At 40.1% G+C, this 18,356-nt stretch overlaps 3 protein-coding genes across 3 annotated transcripts in view; 1 reads left to right on the forward strand and 2 right to left on the reverse strand.

Moving 5' to 3' along the window:
* The window catches only part of LOC108902477 (cytochrome c oxidase copper chaperone), a 40,133-nt gene extending 28,212 nt beyond the window's left edge, over positions 1-11,921 (forward strand). The window contains exon 4 of the mRNA XM_051066902.1: positions 11,911-11,921. The gene's annotated coding sequence lies outside the window, so the exon portion shown is untranslated. The remainder of the gene's footprint in view (positions 1-11,910) is intronic.
* Positions 229-3,383, reverse strand: hsd3b1 (hydroxy-delta-5-steroid dehydrogenase, 3 beta- and steroid delta-isomerase 1). Its single transcript, XM_018704290.2, is given in 5 exon segments — positions 229-1,971; positions 1,973-2,047; positions 2,050-2,099; positions 2,465-2,629; positions 3,059-3,383. Coding segments are annotated over 5 exon segments (1,125 nt in total). The 5' UTR covers positions 3,210-3,383; the 3' UTR covers positions 229-1,287.
* Positions 5,715-17,706, reverse strand: si:rp71-68n21.9 (kelch-like protein 9). The gene is made up of 11 exons (XM_018704352.2): positions 17,528-17,706; positions 15,741-15,794; positions 14,791-14,933; positions 14,348-14,535; positions 14,009-14,141; positions 12,578-12,774; positions 12,241-12,316; positions 11,451-12,008; positions 11,084-11,263; positions 10,812-10,925; positions 5,715-7,732 (listed from the first exon to the last, which is right to left on the reverse strand). Exons 2-11 carry the CDS (start codon positions 15,743-15,745, stop codon positions 7,197-7,199), a joined length of 2,130 nt encoding a protein of 709 aa, XP_018559868.1. The 5' UTR covers positions 15,746-15,794; positions 17,528-17,706; the 3' UTR covers positions 5,715-7,196.
* Positions 17,707-18,356: the final 650 nt, after the last annotated feature.

Raw genomic sequence — 18,356 nt, forward strand, 5'->3', positions numbered from 1 at the left:
CATTCACTGTCTGCTGTTTTCTCATTTAATTATAAGTGTTCAAAAAGTTGTATAGTTAGCTGTGAGGTAGTAATTACACATAAATGTAATCCTTCACAAGGAAAATGGGTCAAGGACATTCCTACAGTTGGCAGTGATTGTTTTGTCTCAGTGTTAATCACATGATGACTTAAACCTCAATGGGAAAAGAGAAAACACATTTTGACTCTCTACTGGTCACTGGGAGTTTATCGTTCCAAGAGTCTGTTTGGTTGAAACCTCAAAGAACAATTACACACAATATCAGGAATTATAAAGATTATACAGAGTTTGGTGTGTTTGTTACAGTGACCTCACTTCTTGTTTTCCCCATGAACTTTAATAGTACATATACATACATAGCCATACAGTACATGAACAGCAGGTGATGCTGAACTTTCATGAGTCAAACCTACAACTACATCTACATTTCAGCAACTTCAGTCTTCTCTCCTGAGGCGGAGATAAGTATCTTTAAAGAATAAAAGCACTGACAAAACAAAGAGCGAATGCAGTTGATTACACTTAAACCTTCTAGTGGAGTTATCACATGAACTAATAATAATAATAATAATAATAAGACTTGGTAAATTTATTAGAGACAAAACCAAAACAAACAAAAATACAAATTCCACACACACTGCCTTTAAGAAACTTAAATAGTGATGGTCGCCATGTTTTTGAACAGCTTCTTGTATCACATATACTACATGCTATTAAGGCAACTGGACATGCTTGGGGGTCTTGACAACATTTTACCTTTCATCCAAGAGACTTCTTCAGTTCTGACTTGTGGCATTTAATCTTTTTATGGGATCATTAATACCTTGAGAGTCAACATTATGTTACTAGAAAACTTAATCTGGTTGCAAATGCAACCTCTTTAAAAGATATGTGCTGTTGCAGTGCCCAGTAAAAATGTGCCTGTTGGTGGGTGCTTATTGCTTGGCCTGTATTAATCCAGGTGCTGCACAGCCCACACAGTGTAGTGCCACCTTTTTCTTAAAGTCAGGTAACATGTAGAAAAATGATGTCCGAAGCTTTCTCAAGCTCGCTTGTCCAAAAAACCTCACAGGCAACATTGCACTTCCTTGGATCCTCAGCTATACACCTGTGAAGTTTGAAGTTGATCAGATGAATGGTTGTTGAGAAAATCAACAGACAGACAGACAGATGTATATTTAACCGTAAATTCCTCCATTTATAGTTAGATATAAATGTGATTTCTAGGACAACAGGGTTGACATAGCACATATATCTTTTCATTGATTATTTAGCTATTATTCGTTTCCTCTCTTTTGGCAACTGTGAGGCGAGCCATTCAGTGGTGCGTTTGCGTGCTTCCTCCCAGCTGTATCTGGGGTTGTATCCCAGGTCCCTCTTAGCTCTCTGATAGGAGAAGGTGAATGGTGTGTTCAACATGGTGAGGAGCTGCCGGTTCAGTGGTGGGACAATGCGTATGAAAGGCCGGAGCATCATGCACACAATCTCGAAAAAGAAACAGAACACATAGAAGAGGCAGAGTGGCACCATGAGTTTGTCTTGAATGTGGAAGCCCAAAGGTGACATCACTACATGGTTGAAGTCTGAGTAACTCACAGGTGGTGTGTCATCAGAAATGAAGTAAAACTTTCCTCCGGCAACATTTCTTTTTTGTGGATCTTTGAGGCTGCGGGCTGCTTGCAGGTGAGCCACAGCCACGTTACCCACATAGACAGGATTCACAAGGGCCTCTGGTACAGACATTCGAAACAGAACATTCTTGTTTCGTATCCCATCGCCCATGTGGCCCAGCAGAAAACGGCAGCCCTCCCCAAAGATGTACATAGGTCTGAGGGCGCAGGTGGCCAGTCGGCCTCCGTTTTGCAGTACCTCGCCGTGGGCCAGCAGGGTTCTCTGCTCAGCCTCCTTTTTGGTCTTGCTGTAGGAAAACTTCAGAGCGCAGTCATAAATATGTGTCCTCGCTGCCGTTAATTATGGGTTCGCCCCTGGGGTTTGGTCCCATCACCTCAATGGTGCTTGGTGTAGATGAAAGGACACCACGTTTTCCTGAATACATGCCTCCAGAAGTACCTGCGTTCCTGCAAAGCAAAGACGCTCTTGAGTTCACCTAAGATTAAAAAAAAGTCTTAATCACTTTCCTCTGGTGTCACAACAACAAGAAAGTTAACAGATGAGTAAGAAGACAAACTAACTCTTTGCATTGGATCATTTAACATTCAGACCACGGGCTACAGCAGAAAACTAGAAAATCTGCTTTTAAATAAGTAGTGGAAAATGAAAGGGAGTGATGCCAGATTGGACTAACATGACTTCAAGTGTCACGTGATGTACAAGCAAAAAAACGAAATCTACTTTATCTATATTTACTGTATCTATTGAGTGAAGAAATGTAGTAAATTTAAATCTGTAAGAGTAAGAAAGAAGTATGAAGTGACAGCTTTACCTTTGACATTGACACCATACATCTCAGTGTACTCCACCGACTCATTAACATCAATGATGGATGCAATGTGGAAGACAAGTGATGCACCTCGACAGGCTTGTCTCACGAAATCGCTGTCCCTGATGTCTCCCTCAAAAACACTCAGTTTGGTGTTGCTGCTACAATCTTACACAAAGTAAATCAATGATTAAAATCTACAGTTTAAGTAGTCAGCCTTAATATAACACAGCCTTGGTTTGAGTTTATCTAATGGACTGTTGAATTTAAATGTGGACAAGATAGGAAAACCAATAATCAATCAATCCTTATTTACATTATTCACCTGTGACTGTAATTGTTATTGCTGTGCACATAGTGAAATAAAATGCATAGCTATAGGTATCTTTAGCTATGTGATGTGGTATTTGATAGTTGCTACTTATCATTACAGCCTCATGCTATCATTTGTAAAAGCTACAGTTTTAAACCCCTATATTCAGATTTACTCGGTACTATCAATGTTGTTTTCTCTTCTTGCACTTTTAATGTACTTCATTCATTTCATCTTGCAAAGACAGGGAAAAAAAGAATAATGTGTAGATAGACAGTGTTTACCCTCCAGAGTCTGTAAAAACTCGGGCTGTACATGTTTGTCTAGCAATCGAATCTCAGCCATCTTCTCCTCCTCCAGCAGCAGCCTCACCAGCCTCTTTCCCAGGAATCCACAGGCTCCCGTCACCACACACACATCACCTCTCAGAGACATCGTAGAGCCTTCTCACAAGAAAAAAGAATATAGCTTTTGAATTCGAGAATATTTTAGATTCTGTCTGCGGGAGAACAACAGCACCTTCTGCCCTCTCAGCCTCAGTCCTGCCACTTTTTGTAAGCCCCTAATTATTTGCTCCAAGGCAGTGTGAAAGAAATGGGATGGGCTCTGCTACCTCATGAAGGAATGTGAGCTAGACAAAATGGGGGAGGGAACTTTTTACATGCCAAGGACAGTTACTGCTGGAAGAAATAACCTATTATTTAATTGGGAATGCCCCAGTGTTTAACAGGGCAGGCAGATTGAGCATGTGATACAGAAAAAAAAACAAGACATGGGTTAAGGGTTAATTTGGGCTCTTATTAAAAGAGCCAAATAACTAAAGCTCTGAGGCAGTAATGAGATCTTTTACTAAAGTAAAAATAACAATACCACAAAAGAAATGCTCTATTACATGTTGAAGGCATGCATTCAGGTACTGTTGGATGATTTAATCTGCACTGATAAGCCACAGCATTAAAACCACTGACAGGTGAAGTGAATAACATCAATCATTTCATTACAATACAATGTTCTGCTGGGAAATCTTAGGTTCTGACATTAATTTGAATGTTACTTTAACACATGTTCATTCACCTGAATCTGTTGCACACCAAGCACAACATTAAAATGCTGCTCACACAGTAATGCAAATAACATATAAAATGTTATAAACTTTTTGCTGATGGTACCTCCTCTGCACTTTGACACAAGTCCATTTTCAGACAGAGGTACAGAGAGAGAAAGAGTTTTGTTACAGGATAGTTTTACTTAATACATCAGTGTGTAAGATTTAGTGGCATCTAGTGGTGAGAGTGCAGATTGCAACCAACTGAATACCTGTGCCTTCACCCCTCCCTTTCCAAGCGCAACAGAGACAACAGTGGCTGTCAGATGGCAAAATGGTGTCAACTACCACATCTACTAGTCTGTCAAGTGAAGAGGTTCATTAGATATTGTATTTAGTTGTTGGCCTGTAAAACTATAGGTAATAGCTAACATGTACTCTCTCTTTTCTTCCACTTTGTCTTCTGTGTACAAGCTGTGGTGTCAACACAAAAATGTGAAAGGCTACTGTTTGGTTTGGCCATCCTGGACTACTATGGAAACATGGAGGTGCAACATGGCAGACTCTGTGGAAGAGGACCTATTGCCTATGTATATATAAATGGCTCATTCCAAATGAAAACATTATTATTAGTTTTAGAGATCATATGCTAATATAAACACTTCTTCTACCACTACTGACAGACCAATCTCCTTGCAAAATTATAGCTGATGGATGTTAGATGTGACATGCACTTATACAGATTTAATGGACAGACTCATAGGTCCCTAGAACTAATGTTTTTGAGACCTGCTTTGTTTCAGTTGGTTGCTATTTAACGCTTTTCCTCTGCAGCAGTTTGTCTCTAACTGTTTAAGTATGCAGACTTTGGAGTGTTTCTTTGCCCTTGAACAAAAATCAGTGTTACATAACATTTCTAATTCCCTTTTTACGAACACTTTGTATATTTTAAACCTTCAGCCTCAAAGTGCCCCTACAACAGCAGAGGACAAATTGAGACATTTGCTTTAAATGCAGCAATGTGTTTCAACAAGGTCAGACCCTTTTTACTTCTTTGTTACAATTTTACAGGGCTCCTTTAAATAGAGAGATGAGCAGACCAGATCTATACTCCAGGATGTTAATTAAATACCTAAATACTTTCCACCCCTGAATAAACTACAAGGCTAGATCAGCCAAATAAAAACAAGGTTTGACATTTCAAGGTGACATGTGTCTGCCAGGTGGCCAAATATGTTTTCCTGTGCACAGTGACGAATTTAATTTGGCCATGGTTTGATCAGTAAATGGTACATGAGGTCAGATGGTTGTGTGGTGGAAACTCCAGAGAGTTGCAGGGCTTGTGAGACCTTTTGGTTTTGAGCATTTTTTCTACTCTCCCTGATCAGAATCATCATTTTTGTAAATAACAGAGAAACATTTGACTGTTGGCTTTTTACACTAGCCTAAAGTACTTAGTCTCCTGATGTTGAGCCACATAGTTTCTTTTGAAGTTCTATGTAGATGATTTGCTTAAGTTTAATCAAGTAAACAAGTAGAAATTAGGTCATGTGCCACATCTTATTGCATAGTAAAAAGTACTGCTAAAGTGGATTCAAAATAGCTTTGAAAAAAAAATCACTTATTTGTCATTTCAATATGTCAGCTGTCTGCTTCTCAGTATTTGTATTCTCTGGCATAGCAGTCAATAACACAGCTGTCTGTTGTCTTATCTGGAAGCGAAGGACAAATTTTCAAGGGTAGTTTCGTCGTCTCTCACTTATATCAACCTTACCAAAGAGTCTGTGTGTAAGTTAGTAGATGGCTGTTGGAGAACTTATAGCTTTTCTTGTTGTTGTCATGGCTAAATGAAGTTTGGAGTTTGCTGATAGTGAATAATAATTTTTAGGGCAACATGAAGAGCATAATAAACATTTTATTTTCATCTTAAAGCACTGCATATCAATATAAATATACAAAACATAACAAATTATGTCTTGACAGCAAGTGACTGGGCTTGTGTTATAGCAACATGGTACAGCAGTTAAATCCACAGGCTTCTCCTTGGTTGTCCTCATTTACATTTTAATGAATCAGTATCAAACCAACCACAGGCTTTATGGAGGGCATTAAGGGAAGTCAGGCTTTACATTCATGTTTTAGGGAATCAATGTAGTCTTTAGGTATGAAAACTGTTTTGTTGGCATCATGTTATAATACAGCCTGTGATCTACATCAATTTGTTGCATGAATCAATTACCAATAAAATACTGACTGATTCCTGCTGGTGTTTAAAGGTAGGTACAGTGGACAACTGGGCATTTTAGAGGAAATGAGAAGTAAATTATTAAGTATTTTGTACATACAATGATACACTGAAGTAGAAGACATGATAATAAGTCACTATAATATAGGAGTAATTGAGCTTATTTTGTATTTTCTCCTACACACTGTAATAATGTTTGTTAGTGAGTGAAACTACAAGCTATGTGGTTTGTTACATAATATTTATAATTCCACAATAACACAATAACAATAGGGTTTCTTCACTTCAGTTTAGTTTTGTTACTCAGCACTGTACCCCACATTTATAAAAAATACTTGTTCCTCACTTGTTCTTTTTTTTGCAACTGTACAAATATTTGAGTACCAGTAGGAATCACCTGATTCATACAACAAACCTGTAAATTGAGGGCTGTATTAACTATTTGTTGAGGTGATATAAACATGTCTCTTGGACTTAAATTGGCTGAGCTCACCTAGTTTTATTATGAAAATGTTCTGTGTTAGTTACTTTATTAACAGAGGGAGAGCAAGTTTCAACTTGTGATAAAGACGTACTGTCTTTGTAGTCTAGCTGACATCTTATGACTTGGAGCCACAAAACTCCATTATCATCCAGAAACTTCATTAACTCATAAACAAACCACACTGCGGCTTCTGTGTGACGAATTCCCTCACAGAGACACGCAGAGTTCAGTTTATTCTTTTCAGCTTGTGCGTCACAGAAAAGCTCTTACATGTTTATGAGAATAATGAAAAGATAAAATGCCAGCTTTATCATTTAACCACATTATTTCCATGACAGTGTCTAAAGTTGTGATTACTCCAAAAATCACTCTCCTTTCATTTCAGTGAACAGATGGATTTGATTTAACTTTGACCTGTGAAGCAGTGATACATGCATGCTTCCTGTTATACACTGTAAGTGTAGAGTGACAGAGCAAAAGCAGTATGGCTCACAGTAATGCAAGGACATGCTAATGTTAGCTAGCTAGCCATGGTTGCACCTGCAACTTGTGTTTGCAACCCACACTATTTCCTGTTTAGCCCTCTTTTTGGCACATCATGCTGGTAAATTCCCCGTCTTATCAACTCTGGTCTGAGAGTGGCGGAGGTCAGAAACTCCCCTGTCTGTTGGCAGTGAAAAGCTGCTCACAGCCTTTTGCTGTGGGCAGCGGGCACTCCTGTATCTGAGCCTCATCCACCGACCCCTCGGGCAGATGAACCGTCATCGTACAGGCACGGATCCCCCCCAGAGGCTCCAGCACATTGAAAACTCTGTCCCATACATCCTGCTCTGGATCATACCGCTGCACAATGTCAACCATGCATCTGCTGTTCCAGGAGTAACCTCCCACAACGTAGATCTGCCCGTTAAACACAGTCACACCCACGTCACTCTGGCCCCGAGGCATGGGCGCCACCACCGTCCACTGGTCTGTGTCGGGGCTGTAGTATTCACAGCCCAGGACGTCGTCGTAGTCACTGCTGCCTCTGAAGTGATTCCCACCCATGACATAGAGTCTATCTCCAACAGTGCACATGCAGTGCAGGCCGCGGAGCTCTGTCATGTCGGCACGTCGACTCCATGTGTCGGCTGCAGGATCATAACACCAAAGCTCCTTCTGGAAGGTGTCACGGGTGATGCCACCTGTGTGACAAAGAAGAATCCAACATGTATTACATTCCTTTTATTAAATTATTAAATATTGTGTCATATAAAAAAGTGGGGGGCGGCACGGTTCTCCCTGCGTGGGTTCTCTCTGGCTTCCTCCCACAGTCCAAAGACATGCAGGTTAAGTTAAATGCTGACTCTAAATTGCCTGTAGGCGTGAATGTGAGTGCATATGGTTGTTTGTCTGTACGTGTTGGCCCTGTGATGGACTGGTGATCTGTCCAGGGTGTATCCCACCTCTTGCCCAGTATCTGCTGGGACAGGGTCCAGCCCCTCTGCGACCCTTAAGGACAAGCGGTATAGATAATGAATGGATCGATGGATAAAAAAGAGGACAGCTGTTTCCAATACAGGAGCCCACACAAGCTCACTGTACGTGTGGAGGTAGTCAAATGTTTAGCAACCCACAGAGGACCAGCTATAGCTCTGAGTGGGCAGATGCTACAAATACAAGACTGACAATCAAGAGGAGAACAAAAACACGTACAGGAATTCTCATGTTGATGTGTTTCTGCTGGCTGTGCAAGTAGGCAGCTGATGCACTTTGATGAGCTAGATGCTCACTGCTGTGTACTCTAACTCTTCCTCTTAAGCAGCGGTCCACAGTTGCACAGTACATTATTTATATACCAAAAAACTGCACAAAGCACTTTTACTGTATATCAACTCATTGTAACTTTAAATCCTTTATTTAACCTATTGACTTTTAGATCATACTGAGCCTGAGCTGCAACTTGAAACCTGTCTGGTGGCCTGAAATGAATACAGTATCAAAAGTAGTGTCATGTAAATGCAGGATGTTGTGTCCATGTATGTGTTATATTCTGGTAAATGGCGTGTGTAACCAACACAGTGTAGCAGTATGAAGTTGTGGGTTTTAACTTTGTTGCAAAGTGCTGTGTTGGCCCACTCAACTATAGGTCTTTGTATTTCCTGCTTCTCAGTCCTACATGTGAAACTCATGTTTCTGCTCTCAGTATGAGAAGCCTGTTTCCTGTCCAAGGTTGCTAGGTAACCTGCCTGAGATCAGGCTACGAGCAGCCCATGAGAGTTTGCAGCTAAACAGGAAGTGGTTTCAAATAGGTCAGCCAAGCAAGCTTTGTTGATTGTCGAAGTGAAACCTTTTGTCACCTTTACACATCCCTTGTCAGAATCTGCCTAAACAAGTTTAAATGTGAATGAATGCATTCAAGGCTAAAGGATCCTTCCAGAGTAAGTCCTAAGTCCTGTGACAGACTGGACTGTTGGACTCCCAAATTAATGGCAGGGCAGCCAATATTTTGTATCTTCGTCCTGTACAATATTAAGGTTATATAGGGTTTGTACCAGTTTAAAAGCTGTCGAATTGCTCAAGAAAATCTACACTCACTTAATGGTTAATGATGTCAACACCAAAAGTTTTTAAAGGAAGATTTTTACCCAGCTGCTTGATATTAATACAGTAAGTAAATCCAGAGTTATGGTTTCTGTTTTTGTTTAAGTTCCCTTTCTGGACTGCAGGGTTTAGAGCACTCCACAGAGTTTTTCCTCCTCCACACTTGGCCCTCTTCTGCTTATGTGAGCACCAGGAGTTCCCATTGTACACCTGACACTGGATGACATTTAATTAACTGTTTATGAATCACCTGAGTTGGCAATTGCCCTATACCAACTGTGTGAATAAGTGACCGTCCTCTCCCAGTTTTATACATTTATACAGCTGCAAAAACAACTTAGTGAGGAAGTCTGGGTGGATGGTGGGGTGTACAAAGCATGGGTCGTCAAACAGTCAGTGTTGGTTTCTTTTTACCACAAATGCAAGCTTTCTGTAACTCTAACCCTGACCATGATCTTTCCCTAACCTTAGTTCTTGCTACATAATCCTAGCCAGACTTTAACCACAGTCCTGCATCAGAATACTCTACAGAATACTGAACAGTCTAGTTTTGGGTCTGTTTGTTTTAAATAAACAGCATTAACTTACTTACAACCTCTTAAATCTTTTTTATGCTTAATGCTTTTGAATTGTGTAAGTTGCTTTGTCCTATAGCTTTTCACCTTCTGAAAATGAGTAATAATAATAATAATAATATTTAGGAATAATAATTAATAATCTTATTAATGTTAATTTACTTTTTTTACATTTACTGATGCACATTGAAAATCCATTAATAATAAGTTGGGTTCCAGCATGACAATGCTGTCTGTAACCTCTACGTGTTCAAATAAATACTTTAATAAAATCCATCAAATATGTAGTTACAAATGTTAATAAGCTGTTTATAAATGGATTTTGATGCAAATGATCTACAGCCCTTTTCCGGAAGGCAAGTGGTCAAATAGTCCATTGGAGACATAAGTGAGTTTTAATTAGTGTATAATCACCCAAAAGTAATAATTGTTTTATTTGTGTTAACTTGAATGATTTATATGATTTCTATCTACATAGGGAGCGGGTCCTTTTCCACGGAGTCCACCATGTTTCTACAGTAGCCCAGAATAGATAAATCGAACTAAACAGGGGCTCTGTATAGAGCCTTTCACATTTTTACATTGATGCTGCAGCTTGTTACAGCTTATTACATGTCAGGTATCACCCATAGTTTTACAGACTAACAACTACATAGAATATCTAAATAATCTTCTTTGGTTGACAGACCTGTCGCTGTAGTAGTTGACACCATTTTGTCACCTGACAGCCACTGTAGACTCTCCCACATGCTTGGAAAGGGAGGGGTGAGGGGATGGGTATTAAGTTGTTTGCAATCTGTGGTCTCATTGCTAGATGCCACTAAATCCTACACAATGGTCTTTTAAGTGGCTAACTGAAAAGACAACAGTGTCAAAAAGATTTCCCACAGTCTGGAAACCCAGATGTTGTTCTTATTAATGGTCTATAACTTATCTAGCAAGTATTAGTAAATGGTAACCAACCAACCAACTAACCAGTAATAGGGCCATTAATTTGAGTTTATAAACTGGTGCTTTATCTGAAAGTGGTGCCCAGATTTGTTCTAGGTGGCACAAACTAAAACCAATTTACATCCTCACTGTGAGACCAACTGTGTTATTTTACCTGAGATGTACATGAGGTCCCCGTGAACTGTCCCAGCATGTCCATAGTGAGGCTCCACCATACTGGTCACAAAAGTCCACTCATTTTTCTTAAGGTTGTAACACTCCACCGTGTCTAGTTGGTGTGACAGAAAGACATTTGGGATTAAATTTGTCCAATGAAAAAACTCTACTAGTAGCACTAGTAGTAATAAATTAAATAATGTACGGTCAATTCATCAACTGATGAATGCACTGACAACAGAAGTAGAACAAGAGTTAGCACCAGCTCACCAATCTCTCCTGAGGCATTACGTCCTCCCACTGCAAACAGTTTCCCCTTCAGAGCACTGAGGTGGAAGAAGGTCCTCTTCTCGTTGAGTGAAGCAATCTGAAGCCACTTGTCAAAACGTGGGTCATAGCGGTAGGCGCTGTCTATGGCCGTCTTACCCTTGGTGTCATATGTGCTCTGGCCTGAGAAGTCAATGAAGACCAGTGAAAACAAATTACAATGTTTCAATTATTTAGGTTCACTGAGCATTTGTGGGTCACTAGAGTTTCTGTTGGGTTATGTTATTCTAGTTTTAAAGTATGTTTTTTCATGTAATTTGCATTTCTGGTGTCTACAGTTTACAGTACAGTGTACAGTTGATGCACTGACCTCCAACAATGAAGAGGAAGCCGCCTAAAAGAGCCACACCATGCTGGTAGCGTGGTGCCTCCATCGGCTTCAGGGCCCTCCAGTGGCCAGTGTTTTCGTCATACAGCCTCAGCTCCCGGCTCACCACCAGCTGCTGCCGCATCACACCGCCCAGTGCCAGAATGTGAGTGGAGTTTGAGCGTATTTGTGTCCGCTCAGTTTGCATAGCGGGCTGCATAAAGGGCATCATCTGGTAGTTGCTGGCCTCCAGCAGGAGGTTGACGCAGGCCGTCTCAGAGCGCATCATGGAGTCGCCTCCTTCTTCATCATCCTGGGAGATCTGAATCAGCTCACTGGGGCTCATCAGCGGGAAGCGAATATGGCGCATTAAGGCGTAGACAGATGAGCGACGTGTAGGGGGATCATGGTCCAGCCATCCTCTGGCGATGTGGTAGAGCTCCAGTTCAGAGAAACCTTTCAGTGTGTTGCTGGCCAGAGCGTTGGCCATGCTGGTCTCAGAGAGCTGGAGGTAACGACCACACTCCACCAAAGCTGAGAGATTCTGACTCACAAACTCACCTGGGTTTGATAGAACAAAGAGGATCAACAATGATAATAACAATCTTCCAGTTATTTAGTTTGAACAAGGAGCTGGTACAACAAATGTCAGTGGTCTTACTTTATGTTTTACTGATGGATGATAGAAGATAACAAACTGGTTTTAGGGATTGCTGACATTATGTGTTAATACAGACAAGATGAAGACTGTACTTTTGTTACTGTGCTCTTTGATCAGTTTCATATCTCTCACCTATATTCTGTTGAACGTCCTCCAGAAGCAAGTCTGTTGCGATGCGCTCGACTTCCACACAGTTATCAATAGTAATCTGAGTCAAAGACCAATACAGAAAATAGATAGGCTTAGGGATTAAATTCATATAATAAAAATAAGACTGTTTCTCCTCTACATTACTTCCCCTATTTGGCTCCTATAGCTATTAAAAACCAGACTGACACTGAGAAACTGTGGTGATGATGGGAAGGACAGCTTAATGAGCTGGAACGCCAGTGTAACGGAATGTAATGAAGGGATTGATGCAACTTTGCAGAGGTGAAGAGTGTGACATCAAACTGAAACAAAAACTCACCTCGCTGCTCAGAAGCTGATTACAGAAGCTCAGCACAGGCATGACCTGCAAGAAGTTTGCAGCCTCCAGTGTGTCCTGGAGATTACCCATGTCGAGGCTGACTTTGGATGTGTAAATGAAGTCTATAATGTTCTTTAAGCCCGACTTAGTGACCCCATGCAGCTTGATCTCTCTCATCTCTTGCTCCCTCATGCCTCCTGAACGATGACAAAAAAAAAGAAAAAAAAAAAAAAAGACAAGGACAAGGTGAAAGAATGATTCTACATCATTTCAGAAGATTTGTTTTGTGCAGGCCTGATGCCAAAGTGGACCGTCAGCAAGACACAAAGATGCCGCAGTGTAAAGCCTAGCTGCTCATACATAAACCACATGAGGATTAATAGAAGAACTGAAGTTCCATTTTGTAGTCAAAGGCAAATATCCTCTGTGAAGCTGCAACTGAAAGGGAAGTATAATGCAGAAGTGAGTCAGAATACTAACACATGTACTGTGCTTCCTCTTCTTTATCTGTCTGCTTGTGTTTGTTAAAAGTGTGAGTAGTGACACTCTGAAAACAATAATTAACTTGGTAAGGATATTTATTTAGGCTATTAAATCACATACAGGGTGTCTCATATTGCATATTAAAAGCATCTTTACCACCAGCTGTAAGATTGCTTTTAGCATTAGCATGTGAGAATGCTAATGATAGCCTATTAAGCTAAGTCTAAGATATATATTTAAATACATTTTTCCAGTATATAATAAGCCGCCTCCACATGGCTTCTCCATTGGCACCAACCTTAGGACAAACTATATATTTTTGCCACTGGTGGTAACAGTTCTCACTTTGTTTTCTGTTTTCTGAGCACTGCAGCTTCACCATAACTGCTATATCTGTTCTGGTTGAATTAGCATGAAATTTGGTACAGACACTCATAGTGCCCAGAATATGAATTCTGCTGATTTTGATAAGCTCCTGACCTTTCCTCTAGTGCCACCAGCAAGTTGGTATTTTTGTCTCTTAAAATTTCAACATCTACTAAATGGATTACGAAATGTATACGAAATAATGAAATTTAGTACAGATATTCATGTGCTCCTCAGAGTGAATTCTAATCTCTTTCATGATTCCTTAACAAGACCAAAATTTTAATTCTTTAATATATAATTGTCACTGTGAGGGTGTTAGCATGCTGGTGTTAGCATTCATCTCAAAGCACTGGTGTTCCTAAGTGAGAGCTACTAGCATGGCTTAATATTATTGATACTGTAGTATGTGGTGTATACCAAAATGTGCTCTTAATGTGTGTGTTGCTGTTCTGCTCAGTTATAGTATAGTGTAGTGCACTCCTCAATGAAACTGCATTTCATCACAGCTTGAACTCTTAGTCCCAACTTTTTCATGTTGTCTGCCTTTAGCCAGAGAGCCAGAGAGAGGGGACCACTCACCTGTGAACATTGCCTTGAAATAGTCACTGGATGAAGCCATGATAACTCTGTGGACTGGGAAAGTTTCCTTGCTGTCCCCTGGAACCAAGACAACATCACAGAGAGTCTCATCTGCCCGAAAGGTATCAAAGCCCTGTGAGAAAAAAATATTTGTCACGAGTAGCTCACTGTATTTTAAAAGTAGTAAATCATATTAATAATATTGGGGATTGATGGATTTACTAGATTCCTCTCTGCCTCTTTATTGTGGTAATGGATTCGGTGGGTAATTACTTTTTAGTGCTCTAAAATAAACTCATATTGTGCCAGTCAATCAGTCTGTAAGTCACAAATATATACCTGCAACACAGCTGCTCCATGCTCAGTGCTACTGAACACTTTGGACAGCGGCCGTGGGGGAAGTTTGGGCTTTGTTGCTTTGTCTGGGCGTTTAGGTGGTATCTCCATGGGTGGGACGAGAGGAGCAGGAGCCGCCGCTGGAGCTGGAGCAGGAGGTGGAGCAGGGGCTGGTGGAGAAGGCCTGTCATCTGTGATGAGATGAGAAAAGTCATGATACTGTTGTTGTTGCTGCAGGTACATGGACTGCTGTTGTTATATATAGAAGTACTCATTATGCAGAACAACCCCTACCAGTGTAGTAAAGTTTCCATTTTGAAATGTGGCATAAAATGGAATACTTTGGAATCAGAAATGACAACAATGTCTCCATTTCTCTCTCATTTCAGATGGGATTAACAATAACAACATTAAATCAAAGCAACAGAGGGCCAGCGATCACTCACCTTGCTGAACAGGTCTGTCAGCTGGAGCAAGAGGTCTCTCTGGCTGAGCTGGAGGTCTCGGTTGATCCCTGGACTGATGCCTGCTGCCCAGGCGAGACAGTCTGCGGCTCAGCCTGCCTGGGCCGCTGTCATCTCCGCTTCCCCTGCAGAGGAGGAGCCGTGGTATGAGAACAGATTGTGTTTTACTGTGTCATTGTGCTTCTGCAAGAATTAACATTGTGACACAGTGATGCTCAGATGCATTGGACTTTGTATTCTGGTGTCAAATCTGCATCCAAAAGCAGCTTCAGTGGATTTGTTGTTATTTACAACCAGTTTAACACAAATGAGGGTAAATCTAGTAGATGAGTAGTGACAGTAAGCATGCAACCTTTCATTGACAGAATGAATGAATTATTCTCTGCCTCTCAGCACATCCTCATAGATTGTATACTTTCTTCAGTAGAACTGGCAGACCTTATCTCTTCTCATAGCCCAAAGGTTAAATTTAACCATCTCTAATCTGAAGCATTTGATTAATAGAGCTTGTTGCCTATATCCACAACCCAGCTGACAAAAGTCCCTTATCTGTTTTGTATTGCATGTCCTGTGACCTGAAAAAGAGGAACCACTGAGCTGTTTTCAGCCAAACCACTGCTCCTCTTGAAACTGTTTCCTGCCAGGCTACTGACATATAGTAAGTCCAGGTAAAAAACCTGCTGTTGCACTAAATCTAAGGTTTATGATGTTTTTTATACTTGCATACGATCTAAGTTTTAAGCAGTTATTAACTGTTTTATTCATTGTACACTCTTGAGAATGTAATATTAAGTATACAAGAATCTGAATGATAAAATATTTAGGTAAAATGATACAACACAATAGAAGGCTGTCAAAATATGGCAAAACAATGTGCAACACCATGAAAAGAATATTTGAACTTTATAAAGAGGAAGGAAAATATATCTTACCCCATTTCATTGGCCTCTCTGTGTTGAGGACTATTGTTTCGCTGATGAGACTTCCTATGTGAAGAAAGAAAAGAAAAGTTTATTGGACAGAAATATATATATATATATATATATATATATATATATATATATATATATATATATATATATATATATATATATACACACAAACACACACACACACACACATATATATATATATATATATATATATATATATATATATAGAATTGTCTTAAAGTTTCCTGATGTGTTTTTGTCTCTGTTAACAGCAGATCAAACTGTGTGATAAATTCTGTGTTTGCACCAATAAAACTGTTACGTGTCCTCACCAAACAGCATTCATGCCTCGTGGTATGTGTGCCACACAATCCTGTGTGTTTGCTGAATATTAAAACTTTCAGTTGCCACATCCTCTGTACTGCTTCAATTAGTAAGGTGTTAATCATTAGATAAAATCAGCCATGTCAGAGGCTTTGTGGTTTTTAATGTTTGATATTCTGTAAACATGCTCAGCTCCAGCAAGACTTGGTATCACTTGTGACTGTGTACAACTAACATGTGACTTGTACATGTACTTACTGTTGAGTTGACATGAATTTTAAAAACATTCTCCACGTTTATTGTTGATGTTATTGTTGATGGATGATACATAGACCTACTTTTTTTGTAGACTCAGTGCTTTACAATGAAAATACACAGGTCAGCCACGACATTAAAACTAAAAGGCGGTGTAGTATTTAATGTTGTTGTGTTGTGTGCTCTCTATCATAGCCAACATGAACTTCTTCAGCACTTTGGGCTACAGTAGCTCTGAAGCTCTTAAGTTAAATGCATACTGGGTTAGGACCCTGTTGCTGGTTAACTGGTTCTTCCTTTGGACCACTTTTGCTGGGTATTGACCACTACATACAGGGAACAACCCACAAGACCTGCTGTTTCGGAGATGCTCTGAACCAGTCATCTAGCCATCACAATTTAGCTCTTGTCAAAGTTGCTCCCATCCTTATGTTTTCCTGCTGCAATCAGCTTTTGCTGCTGCCTAATATATCCCACGCTTTTACAGGTTCCATTGTAACAAGATAATCAATGTCATTCACTTTACCTATCAGTGGTTTTTAATTGGTGTATGTATGATGACTATATTCTCTAGCTTGCCTCATCACCATTATCCATATTTGTTACCCTTTATGCTGTTTCTGTCATTAGATAGGTTCAAATATCAGGTATCAGGCACAGAGTACATTGGCATCTCTTTCTAAAATGGTGACACTTGCTGCCTCCCACACATTAATACATCGAAACATGTGTGGGACAAATGTGTGAATGACTGAGAGGTTGATTTCATAATGTGTAAGAGATGTTTTACTGCTCATCTTCATGTCCAACCATAATGGTTTGAACACTTTCATGATATGTGATTTGAAACCACTTGATGTTGCATCTTTGCATTGTGCCGTGATGTTTCAGAATCAATGTCAGTTCTTCACCTTAAATCACCATTTACATAAAACACAGTGGCATACTGTTACCACACTCAAGGTCTTTCTCAACTAACAAGTGTGATAGTGAGAGGACATAGCAGCTCAGTGTCATGAATACTTACTTAACAGAGTGAGTAAAGTGAAAAGCTGCTACATTTACTTTCCTGTAAAGCTATAACAGATCAATATGAATGCACACACTTGAGTTTGTGGTACTTCATCATCACGTACTGTGCCTGCAGGTGCCTCACATGAACCCTGATCTAAAAACATGTACAAAAGGGACACCTTTGGGTGACCTACCTGGAAGAAATCCTCCTCAGCAGACTGGACCCCAGGCCTCCCTCCAGCCTGATCGTCTAACCAACCAGAACTCTTGAGAGGAAGACTTGAGCAGAAAATGTCTGCTGCACCGTGCCAGCTGTTTGGAGAGCTGAAGCGTCTGAGTGAGCATCACCGTTTCTTTAGCTTAACCGAGACCTCAGACACTTCCTGTGCTACTTCTCTCTCTCTCACAGTTTGCGTCTTTCCGCATCTTGACGCTCCCCGCCCCAGTGCCACACTTTGTGATACTGTATAATAAGCAAAAAGTTTCACCAGCTGTTTAAAAGGTTTTGTGGACACACTGGCAGGTGCTTGATTACCAAGATTAGACATACATAATAACCCAAATGGATGAATGTATTTTCTAAAACTATTCATCACTAATTGTCACATTTTTATGGTCTTTTCATGACTTTTGCTGGATAAAAGAAGACTCGAAGACTCAACAAGTTCCATATGGACATTAGACCAAATGGTCTTTTGACCTTTTTTTGTTTTCTAGATGTTGGTGGGAATCTGCTTTGTAGCTGTAACAATGATCAAACCCTGATCATCTTTGTTTTCCTGTCCTGCTCATTGGAATACTTGGATTAGATTATGTTAGTTTCATAAGGGCTTTAAAATACAGTACTGTATTGTACAACATATAGCTTGTTAAGATGTTGTGACAACTGTATAGCTACGCTCTCGATCAAACTACTGCACTGCAATTTTCCCTGCTTTAAAACAGAATTATTATCCTTGGAATTCTCATTGAGTGGTAATGTTGGGATACAAAGACAAAACACAGAATTGTGCTACACCACCT

This window comes from Lates calcarifer, linkage group LG1, assembly GCF_001640805.2.
Source record: "Lates calcarifer isolate ASB-BC8 linkage group LG1, TLL_Latcal_v3, whole genome shotgun sequence".
NCBI classification, from domain to species: Eukaryota; Metazoa; Chordata; class Actinopteri; family Centropomidae; genus Lates; species Lates calcarifer.